This window comes from Heterodontus francisci, chromosome 37 (assembly GCF_036365525.1).
Source record: "Heterodontus francisci isolate sHetFra1 chromosome 37, sHetFra1.hap1, whole genome shotgun sequence".
Lineage (NCBI taxonomy): Eukaryota > Metazoa > Chordata > Chondrichthyes > Heterodontiformes > Heterodontidae > Heterodontus > Heterodontus francisci.
The window spans coordinates 16,594,939-16,622,530 of NC_090407.1; the positions used below are offsets into that span (position 1 = coordinate 16,594,939).

At 42.8% G+C, this 27,592-nt stretch overlaps 1 protein-coding gene across 7 annotated transcripts in view; it reads right to left on the minus strand.

Moving 5' to 3' along the window:
* Positions 1–27,592, minus strand: part of LOC137352084 (MORN repeat-containing protein 1-like) — a 171,695-nt gene that overhangs the window by 96,445 nt on the left and 47,658 nt on the right. For 6 of the 7 annotated variants that reach the window (XR_010969634.1, XR_010969633.1, XM_068017165.1 and 3 more), the window contains one exon: positions 13,836–13,901. Coding sequence is in view for 5 of the 7 variants with exons in the window: in XM_068017165.1 (XP_067873266.1) it covers positions 13,836–13,901 (66 nt within the window). In the remaining 2 variants the exon portion in view is untranslated. Of the gene's footprint in view, positions 1–9,194; positions 9,311–13,835; positions 13,902–27,592 lie in introns of all 7 variants that reach the window. The other variant, XM_068017166.1, reaches the window with a different exon arrangement.

Genomic DNA, 27,592 nt, shown 5'->3' on the forward strand with positions numbered 1-27,592 from the left:
TATGGGATTAAGGTAAGTAGGGTTAGTATAAATGGGTGGTTCTTGGTCGGCACAGACTCGGTGGGCCGAAGGGCCTGTTTCAGTGCTGTATCTCTAAATTAAAAAAACACCTTGGTTTAGTAAATCTATTAACCCTGTCTAACAAAAATCTACCTCAGTTTGAAATTTTCAATTAAGCCTCAACAGCTTTTTGAGAGAGAGAATTCCAGATTTCCACTATCCTTTGTATGAAGACAAGCTTCCTAACATCATCCCTGAACAGCCTAGCTCTAATTTTAAAGTTATGCCCCCTTGTTCTGAACTCTCCATCACAGGAAATACTTTCTCTTTATCTACCCTATGATATCTTTTAATCATCTTAAACACCTCAATTAGATCACCCAATAACCTTCTACACTCAATTGTTGTAACAGTTCCTATTTTGAAGGTAATTTAATGCAAAACTACATTAAATCCACTGGAGAGGGGAAATTGTTATCCTTTGAGACATTATCTCTATAGCAGAAGGTACAGCTTCTGGATCATTGGGGGCGGTGAGAAGATAGTACTAAACCCCACCCCCCACTCTCCCTAATTGTAGCAATCACTACAATGGCTGCAGCTCACAATTAAAATGAGTCAGTTTCCTGCGGGTCTCGCACCAAAATCGTACCGCAGAGTACTTAAAACCATCTTGTGGAAAATTGACCTTTATTTCTGCTGGGAAACACAAGCCATTAATTATAAACTATAGTGCCATTTCAATTATTGCCTCCTTTTGTCCTTAATAATAAAAAGGTACGTTGAGGTTATCTAACCTTCTCATTTGTCGGTGGCTCTGCAGCATTCTAATAATATGAAATCCAATTAGCAGAGTCAGAGAGTGTCGGGCTGCATAAGACTGGTCTTGCCTTGCACATAACAATTGTGCAATTAGCAGCACCTTGACTATAGCATGCTGGGTTAAAAAATACACAGACTTGTCACAGACCCCCTTAACTGGCACCAATTAAGTGAAATGAAGAGAATTGAAGTCAGTGATAATGATCAAGAGGAGGATGAGACGGAGGGGGCAGTGGAAGTAAGCAGCGTTAAATTATAATGGTGAAGTAATGGCTCATTAAATTCTGTTATTCACACACTGCTGCAGACATGCTGAATCTCCTTTAGTACTCTTAGTGGGAGGCTATCAGATGATAAGGTCAGATCATAGGACTAGATACAGCGGGAAACTGTTAATCACTTAATGTCTGCAAAGAGATTCTTTTTTCCATTTTTCATTCTTTATGGGTTTAAGAATATTGCTAAGAGCCTTTCAAAAAAAAATTGCCAGGATGGAAAATCTGAAACATAATCTTTTCTGTCAGATGAATTACTGCCCAAGCACTGATCACAGTAAGAAAGGGAGAAAGAAGGTGCATTTACAGAGACCATTCGAAGCAGACGGATCGGCAGTAAATGTGAGCTGCAGGAAGGGGTTGCTAATTTTGAGACATCTTCTGCATCTGCTGCAGATCCTTAAATCCAAATAATGGCCAGCCGTGAAATAGGATTTATCGGTCACTTGATGGCATGGTGGGTAGATACATCACATGGTGTGGTACGGAACTTTCCAAACTTGGTGGCTCCAGTTTTGATTTCTGGCCTGTGAAAGGGTAAGCTGGGGTCCTGCAATTGCCAGGGTTCCCTCTCCTGGTTTCTATCCAGTGCATGATAGGATCTGTGATGCCACCTATTATCAAACAGCCTACTGATACTCGACATCTAGATTCAAACAACAGTAACAACTTGCACTTATATGTTGCCTTTAATGCAGTAAAACATCTGAAGGTGCTTCATAGCAGCGTTATGAAGAATGGCCACTTGGGTGAGGTATTAGAGAGCTGCTGGTGTAAGTGGAACCAAAGCTCAGCAGGAATTAGTATCTGCAGATAGGAGGGAAGAAAATTGAGAAATAATATAGGGTTTATATTTTCACTGGTGAGACTGACAAGATAAGGTCTGTAGTCATTAGGGCTGTTTGAATGTTAAGGGCGGGGTGATTACCCCCATTTACGATCCCAAATGCTAACAAGTGATTTACTTTTTTTGACTTTAATTTAGCACCCTTAGTAAATCCAGGCAATCAACCTGTGCAACATTGGAAAGGAAGGAAATACACCTACTCAATATAACATTATATGCCGCAGTTGATTTCAAGTGCTATAGGGTAAATTTACCAGCCATGCTCAACTACTTTACAGGTCAGAGAAATGGTGCTACATTATCTTTGTCTCTGATCCGTGCTCACTGTGAGTGCAGCTCCCTGCTAAGAGCACAGGATCAGCAAATTGCTCTCATAGGAACATAGTAACAGGAGGAGGCATTCAGCCCCTTGAGGCTGTCCCATCAGGCTCATGTTGCTTTCAAATCCTAAAAATTCTCTGCAATTGTTTAGATCAATAATCAATTATAACAGATATTCACATTACTGCGCTACAATTTGTAGAAAAATATATGTGGAGGATCTGTGTCCAAGTATTTCTCTTATGGAAGAGAGATGGTAAACATGTTTTTTCAAATATTGCTTGAGCAGGATTAGGTTATCTAATACAAATGAACCTGTGGTAACTGTTTTTAGTTAGACATATAAAATTCTGTCAAAGGTTGGGTTTTCCATGTATATGACAAGACATAAGACCAGAAGAAATAGAAGCAGGAGTAGGCCATACGACTCCTGCTCTGCCAGTAAATAAGATTATGGCTGATCTTCTACCTCAACGCCACTTTCCATCTATCTCCATGACCCTTGATCACTCAGTGTTTAAAAATCTCAGTCTTGAGTATACTCAACACTGAGCATCCACAGCCCTCTTGGGTCAAGAATTCCAAAGATTCACACCTTTTGAGTAAGAAATTTCTCCTCAGCTCAGCCCTAAATAGCCGACCCCTTATTCTGAGACTACAACCCCTAGTTCTAGACTCTCCAGCCAGGGGAAACACCCTCTCATCATCTACCCTGTCAGACCCAGCTCCCCAGAGGGTCAGTTTGTATAAGCAGCATGGAATTGAGTCATACAACCTTGAACGTCCCAGTCCAATTTCCAGTCTGTGTTGTCAGCTGATTTCAACCAAGATAAGCATGGAGGAAGCCTCACTGTCTTGAACTAGGGTTGATTACATAGAAATAATATTCACATGTGGGCGTAGCTTTATCACCTGTAATATTAGTGTTCATTTCGATGGTTGAGCTGTAAAAGTGGCCTGCACAGAAAGCCTGAAATTCCCTGGAGTTCTCAGCAGTCTAAGAGTTAACAACACATGTTCTACGCACAAATACATTGACGTCAAATAGTTACTGGGCTTATTTTACTCCATTCCGCCCCTTAATTATTGGTTTAATTGGTGATTTTCTACTTGGGTGGTAATGCTTTACATCTGTGATTAAATCACAACAGAAAACAATGCAAAAGTACAGTTAACAACCAAAATTTCACCAATAGATGCTAATCGTGTTAAAACACTACACTAAAATGGGGACTATTAAAGCAGACGGCATATTTAGCATAGTCTCTGTTGAAATAAAATATAAGCATAATTTACTTCAAAAACAGTGTTTTTTAACCACTTGGCATAAAAAGAATGTATCATGGCAACTAAAGAAAGGAATCAGAAGCAGGAAAACAAACTCAGAGCTGGGAAGGAAACCAGACTCAGTAATTTTCCCCATTTTACTCACCATCAGGGCAGCCTATCACGCAAACTAATTCTAGAGAGGCTCTGTCTGGAACATATCAGGCTAACTTCTCACTTTTGTAAAAGGTAGACAGAAAAGAATAGATGATAGAGAAAGCAAAATATGATCTGTATAGTTTATTCCGGAAGGGATCGTCTGATGAGCCATATGCCAGTATAGATTATCCACAGTGTACTGAAAAAGACTAGGCCTGAACCAGGCTTTGTGGCATCATACCTTTCCCAGTTGGTAATGTTATTTCTCCCACTCCCATTTTCTCCTCACTGGTCCACTCCTAAAGTCACCAGTGGTCATTCTTCTCGTGAGCTTCAATGCTGTGTGATGGAGAGCTATTCAATCACGTTCAATTGATTTATTTGATTTAGAGATACAGCACTGAAACAGGCCCTTCGGCCCGCCGAGTCTGTGCCGACCATTAACCACCCATTTATACTAATCCTACACCAATCCCATATTCCTACCACATCCTCACCTGTCCCTATATTCCCCTACCACCTACCTATACTAGGGGCAATTTATAATGGCCAATTTACCTACCAACCTGCAAGTCTTTTGGCTGTGGGAGGAAACCGGAGCACCCGGAGGAAACCCACGCAGACACAGCGAGAACTTGCAAACTCCACACAGGCAGTACCCAGAATTGAACCCAGGTCGCTGGAGCTGTGAGGCTGCGGTGCTAACCACTGCGCCGCCCCTTTTTTTTTATAAGTTTGATTTGAATTGTGCACTGATTTGATGCCCATAGAAACACTCTGCAGCAGAGGCTACTGGATAATGATCTGGTGTTGGAACCCTGAATGATTTCCCCTTTTGCCAGTCCAGGAACAGCATGGGCAACTATAGTACCCCAAGTTCTGGCCTGCTCCAGATCAAATAACACAGCATCAATTGGAGAGGCAACCATTTGTAAACTGCTCTGTTTCAAATTAAGATATATTAATGTCTATACCTACCTAGACTTTGTAGTTGATCTACCCAGTGTGTGAAACCAGAGGGGTGAACTGTTCCAGAGCCAGAATGCAATATGGCATTCTGTAGTATCAGTGCTATTCTGGATGCAGGAGTATCAATGTACTGCAGGGTACTGGAGTATCAGTGTGATGCAGCATTCTGGAGTATCAGTGTGATGCAGTATTCTGGAGTATCAGTGTGATGCAGCATTCTGGAATATCAGTGTGATGCAGTATTCTGGAGTATCAGTGTGATGCAGCATTCTGGAGTATCAGTGTGATGCAGTATTCTGGAGTATCAGTGTGATGCAGTATTCTGGAGTATCAGTGTGATGCAGTATTCTGGAGTATCAGTGTGATGCAGCATTCTGGAGTATAAGTGTGATGCAGTATTCTGGAGTATCAGTGTGATGCAGCATTCTGGAGTATCAGTGTGATGCAGTATTCTGGAATATCAGTGTGATGCAGCATTCTGGAGTATCAGTGTGATGCAGTATTCTGGAGTATCAGTGTGATGCAGTATTATTTTATTTTTATTTTTATTTAGAGATACAACACTGAAACAGGCCCTTCGGCCCACTGAGTCTGTGCCGACCAACAACCACCCATTTATACTAACCCTACAGTAATCCCATATTCCCTATCACCTCCCTACACTAGGGGCAATTTACAACGGCCAATTTACCTAGCACCTGCAAGTCTTTGGATGTGGGAGGAAACCGGAGCACCCGGCGAAAACCTACGCAGACACAGGGAGAACTTGCAAACTCCGCACAGGCAGGACCCAGAATCGAACCCGGGTCCCTGGAGCTGTAAGGCTGCCGTGCTAACCACTGCGCCACTGTGCCGCCCATTCTGGAGTATCAATGTGATGCAGCGTTCTGGAGTATCAGTGTGATGCAGTATTCTGGAGTATCAATGTGATGCAGTGTTCTGGAGTATCCGTGTGATGCAGTGTTCCGGAGTATCAATGTGATGCAGTGTTCCGGATAATCAGTGCGATGCAGTGTTCTGGAGTTTCAGTGCGATGCAGTGTTCTGGAGTATCAGTGCGATGTAGTGTTCTGGAGTATCAGTGCGATGTAGTGTTCTGGAGTATCAATGTGATGCAGTGTTCCGGAGTATCAATATGATGCAGTGTTCCGGAGTATCAGTGTGATGCAGTGTTCCGGAGTATCAATGTGATGCAGTGTTCTGGAGTAACAGTGCGATGCAGTGTTCTGGAGTATCAGTGCGATGTAGTGTTCCGGAGTATCAATGCGATGCAGTGTTCCGGAGTATCAATGTGATGCAGTGTTCCGGAGTATCAATGTGATGCAGTGTTCCGGAGTATCAGTGTGATGCAGTGTTCCGGAGTATCAATGTGATGCAGTGTTCTGGAGTAACAGTGCGATGCAGTGCTCTGGAGTATCAATGTGATGCAGTGTTCTGGAGTATCAGTGCGATGCAGTGTTCCGGAGTATCAGTGCGATGCAGTGTTCTGGAGTATCAGTGCGATGCAGCGTTCTGGAGTATCCGTGCGATGCAGCGTTCCGGAGTATCCGTGCGATGCAGCGTTCCGGAGTATCCGTGCGATGCAGTGTTCCGGAGTATCAGTGCGATGCAGTGTTCTGGAGTATCAGTGCGATGCAGTGTTCTGGAGTATCAGTGCGATGCAGTGTTCTGGAGTATCAATGTGATGCAGCGTTCTGGAGTATCAGTGCGATGCAGCGTTCCGGAGTATCAATGTGATGCAGTGTTCCGGAGTATCAATGCGATGCAGTGTTCTGGAGTATCAATGCGATGCAGTGTTCTGGAGTATCAATGCGATGCAGTGTTCTGGAGTATCAATGTTATGCAGTGTTCTGGAGTATCAATGCGATGCAGTGTTCTGGAGTATCAATGCGATGCAGTGTTCTGGAGTATCAATGCGATGCAGTGTTCTGGAGTATCAATGCGATGCAGTGTTCTGGAGTATCAATGCGATGCAGTGTTCTGGAGTATCAATGCGATGCAGTGTTCTGGAGTATCAATGCGATGCAGTGTTCTGGAGTATCAATGTTATGCAGTGTTCTGGAGTATCAATGCGATGCAGTGTTCTGGAGTATCAAAGTGATGCAGTGTTCTGGAGTATCAATGTGATGCAGTGTCCTCCTCCTCCTCCTTCTTCTTAGGCAGCCCCTTGGGAGGGAGGATGACTTGCTTCCACTCCAGTTCTGAGATGGCTGATGTCCAATGCATGATCTGCAGACTCTGTCACGTGAGGGACAGGTGGTGCTTGAAGGATCAGGTAGATGAGTAGTTTTGAGGTTTGTGCATTCCCTCTGATGCCTCGACTTTGACTCCGCATGTTCCCGACGAAGTCCCTCGAGGTGTGTGTGAAGCCTTCCCAAATGAGCTTTTTCCATTTAGCTGGTCATGAGCCAGGGACTCCTACGAGTTGACAGGAATGATCTTTTCAGGGATGCGTTACGGACATCTCTAAAGTGTTTCTGCTGTCATCCTGGGAGTCTCCTTCCGTGACCAAGTTCGGAGTAGAATTGCTGCTTCAGGAGTCTGCTGTCAGGCATGCAAATGACATGACCCTCCCAGTGGAGCTGCTTTGGGTGATTAACACCCTGATGCTGGACAGGTATGCTTGGAAGAGGACGCTGCTGTTGGACCACCTTTCTTGCCACTGGATTTGGAGGATCTTGTGGAGGCACCTCTGCTGGTACTTGTCCAGTGCTTTGAGGTGCCTGCTGTACATTGTGCAAGTCTCTGAAGCATATCGGAATGTAGGGATCACGGATGCCCAGTAAACCATGATTTTAGTCTCGGATTTGAGATCTTGATCCTCAAATACTCTCTTTCTCAGCTGGCTGAAGGCTGAGCTGGCACATTGGAGGCGATGATGAACTTTGTCATCAATGTTTGCCTTCGCCAAGAGAAGGCTCCTACCGTATTAATGTGATGCAGTGCCCTACAGTATCCATGTGATGCTGTGTTCTGGAGTATCCAGTGAGCTTTTTGTTTTCCAAATCCAGTGATCTGCAAAGACGGGGTGATGGGTGAGTGGGTCTTGGTAAACAATAGGTTACTTGCAGAAGTGTTTTGGGTGAGCTGAAGTTTCTGGAAGGTGTAAGATAAAAAGAGCATTGGTATAGTTGAGTCTGGAGGTGCATGGATGAAAGCTTCAATGGCAAATGGGTTGAGAGAGGGGTGGAGGTGGGCAATGTTATGGAGATGCAAGTAGGTAGTCTTTGTGTTGGAGAGGATAAATGGTCAGAAGCTTAGCTTAGGGAAAACTGGAAGCTGAGGCTGCAAACAGTCTGGTGCAGCCCAGGACAGTAACTGGAGAAGGGGATGGAATTCGGTGCTTGTGTTAGGAGCCAAAGACAGTGGTTTTAGTCTGAATTGCAGCTGATCCAAGACTGGATGTTAGACAAGCTGTCTGACAACACAGAGGCAGTGAAGGGGTCAACAAAGACGGTGGTGGAGAGGTACAGCTGGATATTGTCAGTGTGCTTGCACGAAGCTGACCCAATGTCTGCAAATGATGTTGCCAAGAGGAGCACATGGAGGGGACCAAAGATAGAATTGTGAGGGACTTTGAGGTAACAGTGCAGGCATGAGAAGAGAAGCCATTATTTGAGGTTCTGGCTACAATTGGATACGTAAGAATGGAAGATATAGTCCTAAATGCGATACCATGTGAAACAGAAGGATACAAATTGATTCCTGGTCTCTGAAGAGCTGGCTGATTAAGTAATTGGTATGCTACATTTGGCCTCAGCACTCCTGCACTATGTAATGCAAAATCAGGCAGGGTTCCTGCTCCTGATCACTGTCCAATGACCCCGGTTGGAAAATGCTTGCTTGTAGATGTCAGATGAAGACAGGATCAAGCCTGGCGACATCATGTGTCCCTAGAACTACAGGTTGGACACGCCTGCTCCAGGCTGTCTGGGAACTGCTAAACTACTTTCTGTCAGTAAACACTAGTCCAAATTACACATATTCAAATAATTGTCTCACAAACACATCTATCTAGTCCAGTTATCCCCCACCATCTAATCCTACTTCACCTGAAGACTACCTTTGGTGTGTGACGCTGCAGGAGATTCACTATTTATATATAACTATGATACAGTGGATGCAGAACTTTGGATTTACATTAAAAGTTGTTTAGTTTTTAAAATCTTTAAGGATGATGGGATTGAAAGCAAATCTGTCATTTAGTCTCAGGGTTGGGCTAACATTCATGATCTCATCTCTCCATTACATTAATACTGCATTTCATTCCCTGCTATTCATTATTCTGTCAAACTAATCAAATCATTTTTTCCTTTTTCTGTCTGTTGCTACTCTCTACTCCTTTTGCTCCTGAAGGGATTGGTTCCATGATGGGGTATAGTTCCACAGATGCTGGTTGCCCTCCAGCACCTAAGCAAAATGAAAATTTTCCATTTGTGAACCGGACACTGAATGCAAGCAGATATCTAATAAGCAGACATAAACTTTCTTCTAGCAGGGGTCTTCAGATAGCAATCAGGAGTGGGAACTCCCTACCTTGCCATCTCCCTCATTGTCTTCAAAATACGGCCTCTTACTCAGCTCAGTTCCTACAGTTATTTTTCTTCCTTCTAATTTTACAAAGCACTTAGGGAGTTTGCTGCATGTGAGGACTGCAAAATAAATGAAAGTTATTGTTGAGTAAATATGTCACATAATATGGTACGGAACCATGCACACAGTCAGGAAAGTCCTAGTTTTAATCCTTGGTCAGTGCCAAGTTAACTGATCTCAGCCAGGATGGAGGTGGGCCTTGCTACAATTGAACTCAGTGTTTGCAGGTTGGATTGGGGAGAAGGTTTGATGGGAATTAGTCAGCATTCCAACTCTTGATCACTTATCCAATGATCCTGTTCTAGGAATGCATGTGTGGACCCCAGGTGAGAATGGGATCAGGCTCATCCACAACGTTCCAATAGATTGTCAATACAATCAACCGAGGCTCAGTGATAGGACTATTGCTTCTGAGTCAGAGGGTTGTGGGTTCAAGTTCCAAAACAAAACGTAGGCTGACACTGTAGTGCAGTACTGAGAGAGTACGGCACTGTCAGATGTGCTGTTTTTTGGATGAGATATTATGCTGAGGGCACGTTTGCCCTCTCAGGTGGACTCAAAAGATCCAATGGCCCTATTTTGAAGATGAGCAAGGCAGATGTCTGGTGACCAGGCTAATCTTTATTCCTCAACCAACATCGCTAAAACAAATTATTTGGTCAATATCATATTGCTGTTTGTGGGACCGTGCTGTGCATAAATTGGCTGCTGCATTTCCTACAACAGTGACTACACTTCAATAGTACAGTATCTGGCTATAAAGCACTTTGGAGTGAGGTCCCAGGGTTGTGAAAGTATATAAATGCAAGTTTTATCTTTCTTTCTTAATCATTACCCTGTCTAGACTCACACAAGAATCAGCTCTTGGGTGAGGTACAGCTAACCCAGTGGAGCCCTATCCCAACAAAAGTCACCAGCATCAGGAGCAGAAAGGCAAAGGGAGAAATATAGGGGGCGGGGGGGCGGTGGCAGTTGGGAAGAGTGGCGATGAAAGATGGAACTTCGCAAAGAGTGTGCAGTGGCACAGGAAGCTACCCAGGGTTTGTTTTTCTGCCTTTGTCCAACCTCAGAACAACCTGCCCACAGCATGATTATGAAAGAGCTCTGTCTGGAACATGTCAAGCTAACCAATTGCTTTGACGAACTGTAAACAGGACAGCATAAAATTTGATCTGCATAGGATTAAAAAAGAGGATCTTCTCAAGAGCTATTTGGCAGTACAGTTAATCTTCTGTGTACTGATAAACACTGGGTTGAAACACTATCAATTTCTGTCACAACTAATACCAGGTTTTGTGCTGTACAACCTATTCCAGTACTACAGTCAGTAGCCATCTGTAAATCATTGTGCCCTAAGCCATGCCATATCATCTGTGCTGGCAAATTAAACACATTTGGCAAATTCCTGCATTTTGTACTACTCTCTGAACAAGATTCTTCCCAAACGTTCCAGCTCTAACAGTTTGCCCCAAAATTAGTTCACTTGGATATCAAATGCTTAAAGAAAAGGGCAAAAGATTATCTTTCCTAAATCCTGTAGATATTCTTGTTGAAAATTCAACTGATAAAAGAGTAACTGGCAGCTTCCCGGGTGGTCTGGTTGGTCAGGCACCACCCACTGTAGTACTAAGCCATTCAGGCCAAGAACGGTCCTGATTTGAACCCTAGAGTTGGGTACACGAGTTACCTGATCACAGCCGCAGCCGGAGCTGGGGCATTACAACTGAGTTATGGGGTGAGGGGGAGGGGTGTAAAATCAACCCATGCTGTTGCTCTTGAAAGCTATCAATAGCCCTGTTGAAAGATGTGTGCATATAGAGTCATAGAGAGATACAGCACCGAAACAGGCCCTTCGGCCCAACGAGTCCACGCCAACCATCAACCACCCATTTATACTAATCCTACATTAATCCCATTTTTTTCCCTCTCACATCCCCACCTTCCCACACTAGGGGCAATTTTTACAATGGCCAATTTACCTATCAACCCGCAAGTCTTTGGCATGTGGGAGGAAACCGCAGCACCCAGAGGAAACCCACACGATCACAGGGAGAACATGCAAACTCCGCAAACCCAGAACCGAACCCAGGTCGCTGGAGCTGTGAGGCTGCGGTGCTAGCCACTGCGCCGCCCAATATGGATGAGGATATTTTGAGTGGGGATAGGATCAGGCTCATTTGTGGTGCCTTCCATGGCAAAATAACCTGACAGGACTTACAATCTAGCTGCACACAAAGAATAGCCACTTAGGTGAAACCGGTACCTATGGAAATGTACCCCAGCAATTGTAGTCACTTCAGCAGAGAAGATGGGGGAAAGCTGCAGGAGCAAATGACATCTTATCTATTCAGTCACAATAACAGGCTTACAAGGGAGGTTGTGTCAACAAGATACAAGTAAGAAAGCATTATAGAGACAAATGGAGCCAGGGTAGTCGATACTGGTGGGACATATACCGGGAGCTTTCATCACATGACCTCCAACCTCTAATTGCCCCACCCAATCAAACAGCCTTTTTCCTCCGTCTTCAATATTTTTATAACTGAGAAATGAAAATGTTCAAAGTAAATAAGAAATTACACAAGTTGTTTTAATGCCTCTATGATTTTTGTCCTGGGTTGTCTGCAGCAGTCTCCTGGGGATTCATTTTTCATTTGTGAGGACTCCAGGAGGACCCTAAAGGGTTGGCAACCCTACACACATTACCTGCAAGTGTGTTAATATTTGTCACTCTCTAAAGAGACTAACCAGATCAGAGGGATTTTATTTTAATGGGGACTGAATTCCAGAACAAGACAGTGTTGGACAGGAAATAACTTTGAATGAAATTGCTACAAACCAGGATATATTCCTACTGCATAAATATATGCATGAAATAAAGAACTCGTATTTAAATAGCACTCATCACATCTCTCAGGATGTTGCAAAATACTTCATATCAAATGAATTACTCTTTGAAGTTCAGATTGTTAATCAGGTAGACATGGCGACGATTTTTCAGAGCAAGGCCCCACAAACAGCAATGAGTTGATTTACTAGTTCCCTGTTTTGTGGCAGGGTTGGTTGTGGGACTATTTGCAAGGGCACCAGTAGAAATCCCTGTTATTTTTCAAATAGTATTATGAGATTTTTAACATCCACTGGAATCACTGGGCCAGGTAAAGTAAGCCTCAGGTTAATGTCACATCTGAATGATAGTACCCCCTTAGTACTCCACTACAGTGTCAGCCAAGATTATGGGCTCAGGTCTCTGGAGTCTAGCTTGAAACCACAACCTTCTGTTTGGAGGCAAGAGTGCCACTGTCTGAGCCAAGAATACCAATTTTACATTTGAGTTGAAAACGTACAAAGAGATGTGGTTAATTTTGCACAATGAATCCATATGTACAGCAGCAGGTTTGATAATGTGCAGTAAGAGAGGCTGCCTACAGGTGGCAGGAGTGAGTGTGTCTGAGAAGTCACCGCCTAATGAACCTAACCAATGGAAACCTTCCACATCCAGTTTTGACTGTGAGCTCTAAGGGAGGCACCAGCTGTGAAGAGGCAAATAACTCGCAGAAAACCAACAACCTGTGAAACATGCACTGCCCCAGGGACAGCAGTACACATGGATCCTCCATCCCTATCCATGCTGAAGCCACAGATGTGTGACATGTATTTGTGTCATTATACGTGTTGTCTGTATTAACTCTTTTACGGTCATTAAACTCCTGGCACGAAATGTCTCTCTGTAGATCATTATGACACAGATAGCGGCTGAACCAACTCCCTGTGTCACAACAGATAAAACCAATTTGTACCACCAGCACTTCTTATTGTTTGATGCAAGCAGAACTGTTTTTGCAACCCATGTTCTGTCAGTTGATGTGACATAAAGTAGGAAGTTAGAAACACTAAGGAAAGTCGGGAGGAACTTTTTAACCCAAAAAGAAACAGATATGTGGAACAAGCCATCAGGGAAAGCCATTACAGTGAACAGTAGAAATGGGTTCAGGTGCAATTAGGTGTCTTTCTGGAGAGAGAAGAAATAAAGTAGGGATGTCTACATTACTGCCTCTGGGCCATATGTGACCCATGAGACCTGCAATTCAGTTTTATTGATGCTAATATTTCTTATTCATAGTTTTTCCTGCTAAATTTCATGGGCCTGAGGAAAATGGTTGTTCTTAGTGTTGTTGCCACATTGGTGGATAAATCTTTAATCGGAAAATCAAGATTGATTAGTGTCAGTAACTTCAGACTTATGGAAATTGATCAGAACATGGCCTTAAAAGTTTATGTTTAAGCACCGTGTACATATTTTCATGACCACTTACACTCCTGGTTTAAGGGTTACAGGCAGGGAGGTGGAGTTGATCTATGACAAACAGCCATGGTCGCCAGGTTTAATGTGCTTTTTTTGTGCTCCTGAAAATGATTAGTTTCTACCTGCTGCTATTAGCACTGGCTGGTTGCCAAAGCTGTGAGGCAGTCAGCTCCTACACAATAGACACACTGCAGAAAGGACCCCAGGCCTCCTAATAATCAATGAAGGCTGGTGCAGTACTGGGGATCTGCCACTAGGGTATAATAAGGCTCAATTACCGTAAAGATCTTCCTCCTGCTGGTTTGTCCCTTTTCTTTCATTGACAGGTGAGTGGTTTGATGTACCTAGGAGACAAACAAAGAACCTTCAGTAAAATAAGTGATAGTTCGGTCATTGTCGCTCATGCTGTCCAAGCATTTGTAGGTCAGTTTTCATCAAAATAGATTGATTTACTTAGATTAACCATATACATATGGTATGGATAAGTGGATGTGATGTGCTTTTGTGAGGCACAGTGAAGCTGAAACAAGGAAAACAGTTATTTGTTACATAAATTCTAAATGATTACAGAATTGAGATTAGTAGCAAGTTGCATTTAAATAGGAGCTTTAATGTAGGGAGGGAAAGGCCCTACAGGGAGGAAGAAAAGAATGGACACCGAGCCTTTGTGGGTGAGTTGAGAGAGGTGATTGAAGGGATGTTGAGGGAGCTAGGATTTCAGGAGGCTTTTAAAGGTAAAGACTGAAGTAGATAAGGAGCCCCAGAGAGTAGTGCCAAGACAGTTGATGGAATTCTTTTTTATTGGTGAGAGAATAGTAGCTGTGGAGGAGAAAGGGGATTTGGGTCCATGTGCACAAATCACTAAAAGCTAGTGCACAGGTACAGAAAGTAATCAAAAAGGTTAATTGAATGTTGGCCTTTATCTGAAGTAGGTTGGACTTCATTTGTACAAAGCCTTGGTCAGATCCCATTTGAAGTACTGCGTTTAGTTTTGGGCACTGAACCTCAGGAAGGATATACTGGCCGTGAAGGGGATAAAAGCGCTGAGTCACCAGAAAGATACTGGGGCTTAAAGGGTTAAGTTACAAAGACGGTTTGCACAAACTTGGCTCATATTTCCTTGAGTTTAGGAGGTTGAAGGGTGAACTAATTGAGATGTTTGAAATGATTAGGGATCTGATAGGCTAGATACAGAGAAATTATTTCCTCTGGTGGGGACATTCAGAACAAGAAGGTATAATCTTAAAATTAGAGCTAGGACATTCAGGAGTGAAATCAGGAAGTACTTTTTCACACAAAGGATAATGGAAATCTGAAACTTTCTCCTCCAAAAGGCTGTGGATGCTAGTAAAAGAAAAAAATCTGCTTTCACAAGTTCAAAAGAGCAACATAGGCTTTAATTAATGTTGTTAATAATAGAGAACAAATGCTTAACATGTTCTTTAGACTTCCTCTAGTATTTTAATGGATGGCTTTAACCCATTTATTTTGACTTATTAAAGTCCATACAACTACTTTTGTTTTCACAATTACAATATCTCTAACCATTCCAGGAGGAATTATTTTTTGTTTGAAAGGCAGAATTACAGGAGGCTCCAAAATGCTGGAAAATTCACAAAGCACAGTGTCAAAAATCAAAACTTTCTGGGGTGTATGTCCCAGAGAAAACAAACCTCGTACCTTCATTAGTCACATCCCTCGCAGTAATTTTTAACTTTACAATTGTTGCAAACACCACTTTATGCAGTTTAGGATTTTTTTTCCTGCATAATGAAAGTGATCAAATGTTGGGTTCACCTGCAGTTTAAATAATCTTTGTGTCCCACTGCAGCCACCTATCTTCACAGCTATATTTTAGGGGTATATTTGGACTGTCAGCTTTTGTAAAGCTGTTGACCAGCTTTTGGTAGTTTTTTAATGGTGAAGTGTTGGAAGAGGGAAGCATGCACAGGAAGTCGGAGTTAGAGGAAGGGAAGCCATGTATGGCTGGACAGATTGATCAGTGAGTAGAAAACTGCCTTTGGATGAATAACTGAAAAAAGTAATAAATCAAGTAGTTTTGGTCTCCTTATCTAAAGGAGGATATACTTGCCATAGAGGGAGTGCAATGGAAGTTCACCAGACTAATCCCTGGGATGGTGTGATTATTTTATGAAGAGACATTGAGGAAACTGGGTCTGTATTTCTCTAGAGTTTTGAAGAATGAAACATTGAAACTTACAAAATTCTTACAGGGCGACAGGTTGGATGTAGATAGGATGTTTCTCCTGGCTGGCGAGTCTTGAACCTGGGGACAAAATCTCAGAATAAGGGGAAGGCCATTTAAGACTGAGATGAGGAGGAATTTCTTCACTCAGAGGGTGGTGAATCGTTGGAATTCTCTACCCCAGAGGGTTGTGGAAGCTCAGTCACTGGGCATGTTCAAGATAGAAATTGATAGATTTCTGGAGACAAATTACATCAAAGGATATGGAGATAGTGCAGGAAAGTGGCGTTGAGGTACAGGATCTAATTGAATGGTGGAGCAGGCTCAATGGACTGAATGGCCTACTCCTGTTCCTATCTTTCTAGAAAAATTCTATGGGGGTTATCTTGGGGAAAGGGTGAAAAAAGGCTGTATGTGGGTGCTGTGCTAATAAGATATGCCTATTTAAAAGTCTGGTTTTCGCCCACAATTTTGGGGCTAGTTGGTGATTACCATGATTTAAACGTGCCTGTAGGCACTAAAACAGACAACTGCAGGTATAGCACTCAAGCACTGATTAGGTGCAATTTTCTTGGAGTGGTATAAGTAGCCTTTACACATCCACTTCCACTGAATGTGTGGATTGCGCTGGCTGAAACACAACAGGATGTTTCAGGGTGACTCAGGGACTGAGGGAGAGGGTGCACAGCTTATTGGACACAACACTGAGGGTCCTGGTGGAGGAAGTCCAGAAGAGGAGGGATGTCCTGTATCCACAGGGGGGGAAGGAGGCCACTGGCGCTGCTCTGCCTGGTCTCATCTCCTCCTCCTCCAGACCAAGAGGGACCCCTAGCAAATTCCCAATCACCAATCACCCTTTCTCCTGGTGACATCACCAGTGAGGCAGAATAGCACAGCACTCACTCTCTTAGGTCCTCAGCGATAAACATTGATAGAGCATTGGTAAACACCTGACATAGTGTCCCAGAAAGTCTCCTGACATGTCTCAGAAGTCCTCTTCAAACACAGTGTAGTCAGCCCACCTCCAGCAGCAAGTGAACAGTGAAAGCTAAGCTTGGCTTTAAGTAGTGCTCACAATCCTCAGCTACGACTTGTTTACCCCTGTTCAACTGGTCAGTTAGGAGAGGTTGTTAATTGAAGCGCTAGCCAGCAAAATGGTTTGCAGCCTCTTTAATGAGTACTAGCAGGCAATTTAATTGCCAATCACAGCCTTAATCATCCTTGGGGTGGGTGTTTCTCACACACGTTTCAACTCCTTTACAAAGATAGTGTCTGGCACTAAAGGTGGGCTAAAGTGGCATTGCAGTTTAAGACTCCATTGTAACTACCTCAGAGGTCTTTAGCATCTAAAGTATCTGAGAAAATCACCCTCTATATCTTTTATTTAAAAAAATCAAGCAACTGGTAACGGCTGCAATACTGTAATTTTAATAATTAATTTTTAAGTCCTTATATTTTTCCCCTCCTCTGCTAAAGGCACTCACTCTTGTTGCAGTATAGTTCTATGAGCATTGGCAGCACTTGGGTCAATGTGAGCTACCTTCATGAGTGAGCCGAGGCAATGTGTGTCAATGGGCTAGTTGACAGCGGAGGGCATCACAGTGAGCCTGATCTGTCATCACCCACATATGTACTTTCCAGAAGAAGTCACTGAATAGTGATCAGAAGCAGCAAGTACAGTATTGCTGCTTTTTCTCCACTCTAGATCAGGAAAGCTGAGGCCAATTATAACAGCTGGCATCAGCTAACCTGGCACAGACTGCAGACTGAATCTGGGATATTCCTGGTCCATGTGGCTAAGTTCCACAGGGGGCAGCATTTTACTAACTGAGCCATCAGAGGAAAGATGAGCAGTTTGATCAAATTTTCCGTAAATTGTTAAAAGGTAAATTCCTTTGGTGGAAGGCATGATGTCTGGCAAAACAAATTGTGTAGGAAGTGCCCACAATTTATGGAAAATAAATTGGATTTAAATGTAAGCACCTCTAAACTGTGAATTGTTAATTATTCCATTATTTTTCCACACCATCTGGCTCGTTCAGAGTCATCAATTCCCGAAGATGTGATCTTTAACACCAGTGGCATCTCCATCGAATCTATTTACAGAAAAGCCTGCTCATCTTTAGTACAAGTCTTTAGACTTATTCTGGTTTCCAAGTCCTAGCCAAATTAAATAATACTGTGTAACCAGTTCACTCAAAGGCTGTGAAATAAGCCTTTTGGAATTGCCCACAGTTATGTTTGTACCCAACTTGATGACGGTACAATCGCAGAATAAAAATGTTAATTGCACAGTCTGCAGAAGATGACTCAATTTAAACCAAACTATAAGACATCATGCTCCCCTTAGCTGTCTTTCAAATTTACATGCATAGATTCTCTTATTGGTTGTGTGCTTTTTCCTCATTGGGTCTGTCTCACTCCTCATATCTCAGCCCTACTTTGCTGCTCACCTGCATGACCTGCACTCACTACCTCATTTTCTCCAGACCAATCGACTGCCTAAACACCATTTCAAGAACACAACTTAGCTAATAGCACTTAGGTGCTGGGGCCAACTGTAGCACTTCTATGACCAGCCCAGCTGAGATCAAGTAACTTGGCATAAACTGGACATCAAACCCGCATGGTTTCTGGTCTCTATCATATTTGGGAGTGTATTTAGCAATGGAGCCTTTGGAGGGAGATCAACAGCTATTCTACAAGGATTTTCACCAGGCAAAACAGGAACAACCCTTCTCCCACACACCGTAACTAATGTTGGAATCAAGCTGCTCCAAATAAGCTCTTTCTGCTTTGTGCATATTGGGTTTTGTTTATATTAGAATATGGATCTTACTACCACAAATAGTTGATGCAAATAGCATGGATGCATTTAAGGAGAAACTGGATAAACACGAGGTAGAAAGGAAAAGAAGTGTGGTGCATGGACCACTTGGGCCAAATGGTCTGTTTCTGTGTTGTACATTCTACTCAATTCTGTTATTAAAATACACAGTGTGACATGAGGAGAGCAGGCATATCAGCCTAAAATGTTGGAAACTGTTTCCATGCAGTTTCTTTTATTAAGGGATCATACCAAGCTGGATGTTCAAATTTAACTCAACATTTACATCCTTTTATGTACGTGAAAACTTTTTTTTCAGTGGAACGTCTCATTTAAGTAGTGCGAAAAAATCCAATGGTTAAGTCTCCTATCCCTGGTTGCATTCACCCAGGACAGTGGGCTGACATGTAACAGCTGAGTCCCAGCACCTCTGGAATTAAAGATAACTGCTGATCTTTGTTGAGCAAGCCCTGCCAGAAAGTGTAACCATGTGCACAGCGGATGAGGAGCAGGCTGGGCACTTGATCCCATGCGCAGACAGAATGGGGGATCAGAGAACTGTCACTATAGTATTTGTAGCCCCATCACCAAGCTGTGCTCCCTTGGAGTGGGGCTCCTGGCTGGGAGCACAGCATCAGTGAACTTATTTTATAGGTCGAACGATTGTGAAAGATGCATGGGAAATTCACTATTCAAAGGGTTAATTTGTTGCTGAGACTCTCAGCGATGAGGAGCATGTTGGAGTCTTTGAAGCACGATGTGGTAATTTTGATCTTTCAGTTTCTTTCCTCCTCAGACTCTTGATCTTTATATATTATACGTATATATAAATATAGGAGAAATCGTTTAGTGGCAGAGTTATAATTAAACACAAGGTTACATTTCAGCCAACAAAGATGTCAAAGACTTTGTAATAAATGTTATACATCAAAATATCATATCTTTAGGGTGCCCCTTTGAAGTTGATTAGAACAGAAGTTGTCTCTGGCAGCACATCACCCAGGCGTGGCTATTTATGAATGAGCTCTCTGAAGCTCACTTTGCCCGAGGGCCAGTCCATGGATATCACTGGGAATGACTGGAGAAAGGCTGACTTTGTCTTTCATCTCTTCGCCTGCTCTCTGCTGGCTTGCAGGATGAATCTGTGAATGTTCATGATGTCAGTGCACAGAGGCACCAGGTTTTCTCTTTTGGGAAACAGTACTGGGCTTCAAGTAAGACTCCTTCCATCACTACCAATCCTGCCACCCCTACAAGCTTCATAAATCTGCTGTGGCAAAGCTAACTGTGAATTACTAACAATCAGTTCTATTTAGTTATGGACATATTGCAGAAAGGCAAAATAACTTAGTCAAACAAGAGAGATGTATCTCATGTTAGGTCCCACCGTTAGAGAGATTGCTGACCACAGGATAATCTTATACCAGTAGAAACAAGAAGTACATTTTTCTGTGAAATAACATCAGTAAACCAGGCACAAAAATCAGAAAAACTAAAACAGGCAGCTTAAGGCCTTGTGAATGATGCTCAGAGGCAGTTTTTCTACAGTAACGCAGTGTAAGCATGGTTCAGTGGGTCACCCTCTGAGTCAGAAGGTTTTGGGCTGAAGCTCCATGCCAGGACTTGTGCACCCTTAGATCCTGAAATTCCACTGTGGGCAGTTGCATTGCTGCTCTCCGATACTGACCCCTGATTGACTTTGTGGGGTCAGTGAGAGGGCAGCTCTTTAGCAGGGGTACAGCAAGTAGCACTGCCACTTGGGAGTACTTCTTTGGGATCATGCCAGTGGAAATTTCACCATGGAAATGGACCTCTATGCACTCTCATCCGAACACTGCTCCAATCCGCCTCGGGGCAGAAAGCTGATCCAAAAGAATTTTAATCACATTTTTCCCTCTCTGAAGGCTGCTTGCTTTGGTAGGCCCACAGACTTCTTTGGTAAGGAAAATATGTCTCATCTCACATCATGCATCACAACTCACTGATACGCTGGGTCCCCAACCAGAGCTACGCACCGGAATTCCTGGCTTCGAAATTCCCCACCCTAGTCCCACTCTCATCTGCAAAGATCCTATATAACTAAATCTCCCTTATTTTCACCAGCCTCTGCTGAAGTTTAAAACCATGGTACTCCTCACCTCTCTTAGTCTAATGTTCTCCTAGGTGTCAGCTGTGGCTCAGTGGTAGCATTCTGCCTTGGAGTCAGAAAGTTGTGGGTTCAAGCCCACTCCAAGACTTGTGCACATAATCTAGGCTGACATTTTAGTCCAGTACTGAGGGAGTGCTGAAATGTTGGAGGTGTCTTCTTTTGGATGAAACATTAAACCAAGGCCCTTTCTGCCCTTTCAGGTGGATGTAAAAGATCCCATTGCACTCTTCAAAGAAAAGCAGAGAGGTTCTACCTGGTGTCCTGGCCACTGTTTATCCCTGCACCAACATCACCAAAACATTATCTGGTCATTTATCTCATTTCTGTTTGTTGGATCTTGCTGTGTGCAATTTGGCAGCTATGTTTCCTATATTATAACAGTGACTACACTTAAACAGTAGTTAAAAAGCATTTTGGGACATCCTGAGGTAGTGAAGGGTGCTTTTTAAATGTGTTCTTTTTTTCTTTCTTCCAATTCTCAAGCTTTTAAACCCAAGCCTGGCCTCACCTCTTCTGGGTTTAGCTCATCTTCTCCTTTTTCAACTTTGGTGGTTTCTCAATTGAAAAATAGCACTCAGCATAATAATTGCTCAGAAAAGTCTTAATGCACTTCACATATAGTGAATTACTTTTAAGTGCAGTGACTCGTTATGTGGGCAAGCATGATAGTCATTTTACACACAGTAGATAAATGGCCAGTTAATCTGTTTTTGTTGATGTGAGTGATGGTGGGGAGGAGTGGGTAAATGTTGACATTACACTGTCCAACTGAACAGGCAGACTGAGATTCAGGCCAACATATCAGCAAGACAGCACCCTCTGACAATGTCGGTGCTGTCAGAGCTGCACTGCAGTGTCAGCCTAGATTATGTGCTCAGGTCTTGGAAGTGAAAACTGAACAACCTACTAACACATAGAGCAGAATGTTACCAACTGAGCCAAGCAGACACCTGCAGGTTATTTGCATTAAAGATATTGTGCTGCATACTCTTACTGTGACAGGAATTGCTTGCAGCTCCTCTGATTGTCTTGTCTCCTGAAATGGTGACATCGCCCTTTTAAGAACTCCATTATTTTAAGCTACATAAAATATTTATAGAACAGCCTTATGCTATAGACCTAAGTACAGGTTTGTGCCAGTAAAAAGATCAATAAAGTATTTTCTGGCAGACTGTTGACACAGTCAGCATCTCCTGTCTCCTTGTGAGGGTACCAGCGGCTGCAGTCTGCAAGCTGCTAAGGCTGTCTGGAGACGGATGTGCTGCCTTCAGTCCTCTTGCTGAAGCTCTTATCGGACCTAATTCTGTTTAAACGCCCTTCATCAGCACAGCAACATTCATCAAGAGCTATCTAAAATTCCCCACACGTAATTCACTGGGGACAAGCATCCAGATAAATTCAGACCAGATTCAAAGGCTACAAAATTTGTTAATCCTCTAAAGCAGAAGTTTTGAAACTAACAAGCTCAGCAGTCAAGAAAGAACCTCCACAAAGCTGCCAGTGATACATATATAGGCTGTCATTAGTACCCGTTCCACCACTTCTTCCCTCCTGGAATACTGCCACTGGGAAAGAGGATCTAATTTTTTCTTCCTCCAGAGCAGTCTCAAGCACAGGTAGCCCTCTGCTATCTTGTTCTATGTGACCATTCTTCACTGAGCTTAGACAGTGAGTATTTTATCCACTTATTCACTGGTGGAAAGCATTGTAGCCAAGCCCAGTGATCCAGCTAAATAAGTAGTTAACTCAGTGCAGACTGGGGATCAAATTAGGCATCTTCTGATCATATGGCTCAGTGCTACACTGGCAGTGGCTGCAAGAAAAGATAAGAAAGGCTTGCATTTCTATAGCACCTTTCACAACCTCAGGATGCCCCAAAACACTTTATAGCCAATGAAGTACTTTTAAAGTGTAATCGCTGTTATAATGTAGGAAACACAGCAAACAATTTGTGCACAGCAAGATCCCTCGAACAGCAAAGTAATAATGGCCAGCTAACTGTTTTAGTGATGTTAATTAAGGGGTAAATATTGGCCAGAACTTCATTGCTTTTCTTCGAATGGCACCTAGCACATGCTAAGGATGCGGGATAACAAAATAAAATCAAGAGAAAACAGACATGGAGAAAGGAACATGAAGGAAAAATATAAACCTCAAAGCAATTCTCAAAGGTTTTCTTAGCCACTGAGGCATCTGCAAACTAACAAGCAATCCAAGTAGTGAAAAAGCAACTGCAATACAAAAGGACTTGTACATTGAAAATAAATTCTATGTGGGATTGGCTGACACAATTTTTTTTAATCCAGTGAACAATGTTTTACGTTGCAAGGTCTTCCAGGAAAAGTCACAATTGTGTGATTTTCTTTTTTTTTAAGTGCAGCTGCTTTCTGCAGACCCATAAAGCAACACTCTGTCGACATGCTTGCGGTGTCTCTCCCATCCAAATGCATTATTCACTTGTGCTTCCACTTCTATTTCTGGTGCACTTCAGCATGGTTAATACATCAAGTGCTGTTCCATAAGTGCACAAATCAATACAGAAGGAACACTAGGGCTGCAATATATAACTGTCCTATCTGCTTTGTCTAGTCAAGTTACTGGATTTTTTTTTTATAGCTGCTTAAAGTTGCCTATTTATTCAGTTCAGATCTGGAACAGTGTAGAAGGTCCTTCAGAAAATACTTTTAAAATTTCAGCTGTCCCACAGACTTCTGATGACTAAATATGGAATTTGCATGTTCATGAAAATACATTTCATTACATGCTGCAGCTTAACATTTTGGGAGCTCAGACAAAGTACTGTGAATCTGCTTGAATCTTTGCTGCTTTCTGGTGCTGTGCGTTTCTAGCACTTTTTCCCTTTATTTTGTATTTCAACTGAATTTTTATTGTGTTGCGGGTGGGGTAGGTGTGAGGGGTGGTGCCAAAGTTTGCGCTAATCAAGGTGTGAGATATCAGCACTGAGGATGGAAGATGCCCCATTGTTGGCAACTGATGCCTGTATCAAGTACTGCCAAGCCTGCTACCAGCAATGTGTCTCCACCCTTCTCCCAACCTCAGAATGGCACCTCCTACTGCATCAGCCTGACACTTCCAGTTCCCACACGAGCCGCTCTTCATTTCAGAATGTTAATTTGAGCGACATTCAAGATGTTTTGTGTGCTGTGCACCCACACCAACTCAGAACTGGGCTGAGACTGCCCAAGCTCAGTTCATTCAGGAGTCAGATAATCATAGAGAGACTTTCATCCCAGCAGTTTGGGTTGGATTTGAATCCAGGTTCTGGGGGTGAAAGAATACTATGCTTACCCACCACTCAGTACCCGTGCAAGGGATAGCATTCTGACATAACTCATAGAACTCCCAAGTTTATATGAAGGAAGTTTTGTAACTATTCTAGGACAGGAAAACACAGTCCAAGCAGTAGCTATTTAAACACAACAAATGAAACTCAATAGAACTCTGGATTTGGCCCAGTATGGTTAAATTGGCTCAAATCAGAGTTTCTTGTAATTTGAGTTTATTGATAGTTTGAGTCAACCTGTTTCTGTCCAGGTCAGCCTGCCCTCTGTTAACACTAACTTGTGGTATATCAGCAATGTCAAGCTGGCCTGATCTCCCTTAACAGAGCTGTCTATAGCTGACGATATCTGTGAAGGACTTTGGATTATTGTTCATAATTAAATTGAGAGGCACCAAGGTTGTGATACAGGATATGGCCAAGGATGAAAAGACTAGGAGAGAAGACAAGGAAGAAGTGATAAGGTGATGCTAAACTTAGGGTCTAAAAGTGTGTAGGTTGTAGGGGAGAGGAGGATGGAGGGTGGTGGAGAGTTCCACAATTGGGAGATCCCAGGAGAGAATGCATTCGAGTAGGAGATGGCACAATGTTTCATAGGGTTTAATTATCCACCTTTTCATAGTCAATGAGCAGAAAATCTACCCTCGATTTCAAACTCAGAGAGGATGCAAGGAGGAGGGAGGACTCTCTAATGCTATAATCTGAGGGGGCCCATTCTATGTGTCTCCGTATCTGTAGAATGCAAAACCTGGATGAAAAGGAACTCCGTAATTTTACTCTGGGGGAAAATAGTCTGCATTTCAGCTCGGGCAAGAAACTTTGATAAATAATTAAGATGAAAGCACTATTTGAAAATTTACAAAATTAACAATTCAGACAAGGAGAGATCTAAATTGCATCCTGTTCTTTGATGAATTAGCTAATCTCAGCTAAAGCAGTAGTTGGTGTGCTAATAAGTGATAGCAGTAGTCCTGAGCTAGGGAAGAAAAAAATATGCCAGGGTCCTATTCGTGATTTTCACCCAGTGAGCTACTGGATAGCGCATGTGAGTGTGTGTGAAAGCATATGTGAGAGCAAGCGAGCTTGTGTGTGTGTGTTGCATGTTGCGAGTGTTAAGTGTTGTGTGGTGTGTGTGTGTTATGTGAGTGTTGGGTGTGTGATATGTAAGTGTTATATGTGAATATGACAGTGTTGCGTGAGTGCGAATGTTATGTGAGAGTGTGTATGTTCTTAACAAGAATATGTAGGGGTGGGTGTGAGGGGCAGTGGAATAGCAAGTTGTGTTGTATTCTAGGTCATGGAGTTCACACAGAATATATCAAATATAGAAACTCCCTGACTTTGCCAAAAAGCCAGCCACTCCTTCTCACAATTGGTTTTACAGTACGGAAACCACAAAAGGATCTCCTGTCTGCAAAATGCGTAGAGAGATATAAAATTCAGAGAAACTGAAAATGTTCAAAACAAATGAGGGTGGATGAAAAAGGACCATTCAACTCCAGAATTTTGGAGGATTGACTTTGTAATGAGATGGAGTATTCACCATCAGTAGTGCAGTCTACTTGATCAGCACCTTGCCACTGGATTCAGCATGCATCCCCTCTGCCACTGATGCACTTTGGCTGCAGAATGTACCATGTACAAGATGCACTGCAGCAACTCGCCAACCTTATTTCAACAGCACCTCCCAGCCCCACAACCTCAACCACCAAGAACAACAAGAGCAGTAAGATTGCGGAAATGCCATCACTTTCAAGTTCTCCTGAAGTCACACCATGAATAAGGACACATAATCGCCGCTGGGTCAATATCCTGGAGTTCCCTATCTGACACCATTGCGGGAGTACCATCAACTTAAGAACGGCTGTGGTTTCTAAAAGGTGGTCCACCATGGGCAATAAAAACATGGTTTTTCCAGCACAACCCACATGCTGAAAACAATTTTTAAAAAAGCTGGCGAACTTACAGGGACGGTGTATACAATAGTGCAACTAATCAGTAAGAATCTGGCACTTGCGCTAGGCTAACAATTACTGTCTTGTGCATAGATGCAACTAGAGCAACCACTGTGGACTACCCTGTCCTGTCTGCTGCAGTCCCTGCCAATCTGTGTTACAGCCACGAATGCTGGCTCTGGATGAGTATTGATCATCCTGCCAAGCAGACTGCAAAACTAGCAGATACAGCAATCAGAAAGAAGGATCAAATATAAAAGTAACCAGTTGACGTAATCTTTTTCTTCAATGGAACTAGGTTAACTTGTCCTTCAGAACATGGGATCTGAATGGGGCTGAGGGCGACAGGTCTTCCTTTCCCCCGATAGCTGCCAGGGCTAAGAAGATTTATAAACAGCACGTTGTACCTTTTCGGATTTGGGAGATTACACAAGGTGTTAGGGCTTGTTAGTTGATTGATTTCCAGCAGCCTTAACCTTGTCCTCAGTAGACATGAGTCTGCAGCATAAACTGTTACCAGATTTGATCCCTGGTGTATGCTGAGGTAGATGATCTCAGCTGGGGTCAGCAGTAGGGACCTTACAATTGGCTTCGGTGTACATGGACAAAGGAGGGGGAAATTTCACCAGGATTCCTGCTCCTAATTGCTATCCAGTAGAGGTTTTCAAACTGTTATCCAAGACGGAATTTGAAGAGATCGTTAAGGTCACTGAGTTAGTGTCTGTTGGGGGCAGGTCTCACGATGTACTGTCTTGAGAATTCTGTATTTTATCTTTCATTCGAAAAGAAAGACCTGCATTTTTATAGTGCCTTTCACAATCTCTGGACTTCCAAAACAACCAATTAAGCACTTTTTGAAGTGTAGTAACTGTTGTAATGTAGGAAACTTACTGGCACATTGTTTTTGTTGCTGTGTAGTACACCTTCAGCAATAATGGCACTGTTTCTTTTTGTAATTGACATTGTCTTTAGGATGTTGCGCCATGGAGCACGATGAGGGGGAGGCAGAAGTGGGTCAATATTTGGAAGTGAGATTGTCTCCCCACACACAGGGAAATAAAAACTCTGGCTGTACAGTAACTGTTGCTATAAACTGGACGTGTAGGTGCAAGAAGGGTGGTGTGGGGGTTTTGGGGGAGATAGAATTCTGTATGATGCCTTCTACAGTCAAATAGCCTGTCAACTCCCACTCTCTGGGATTACAAATGGCCACTTGACTGAGATACCAGAGACCTGCCACGGTTTGTGGTACTCTACCCATCAAAAGCCAGAATCTTGTGCAAAGGTGGGGAGGGGAGGGAATTTTAAAAAACATACAGCAACATGCATTTATATAGCATCTTTAATGTAGTAAAACATTCCAAGGCGCTTCACAGGAAAATTATCAAACAAAAATGAACACCAAGCCCATAATGAGATATCAAGACAGGTGACAAAACACTAGGTCAAAGAGGCAGGTTTTGGAGTGTCTTAAAGTAGAAGAGGTAGAGGTTTAGGGAAAGAATTCCAGAGTTTAAAAAAAGACTTGCATTTATACACCGTCTTTCACAACCTCCGAATGTCTCAAAGTACTTTTGAAGTGTAGTCACCGTTATAA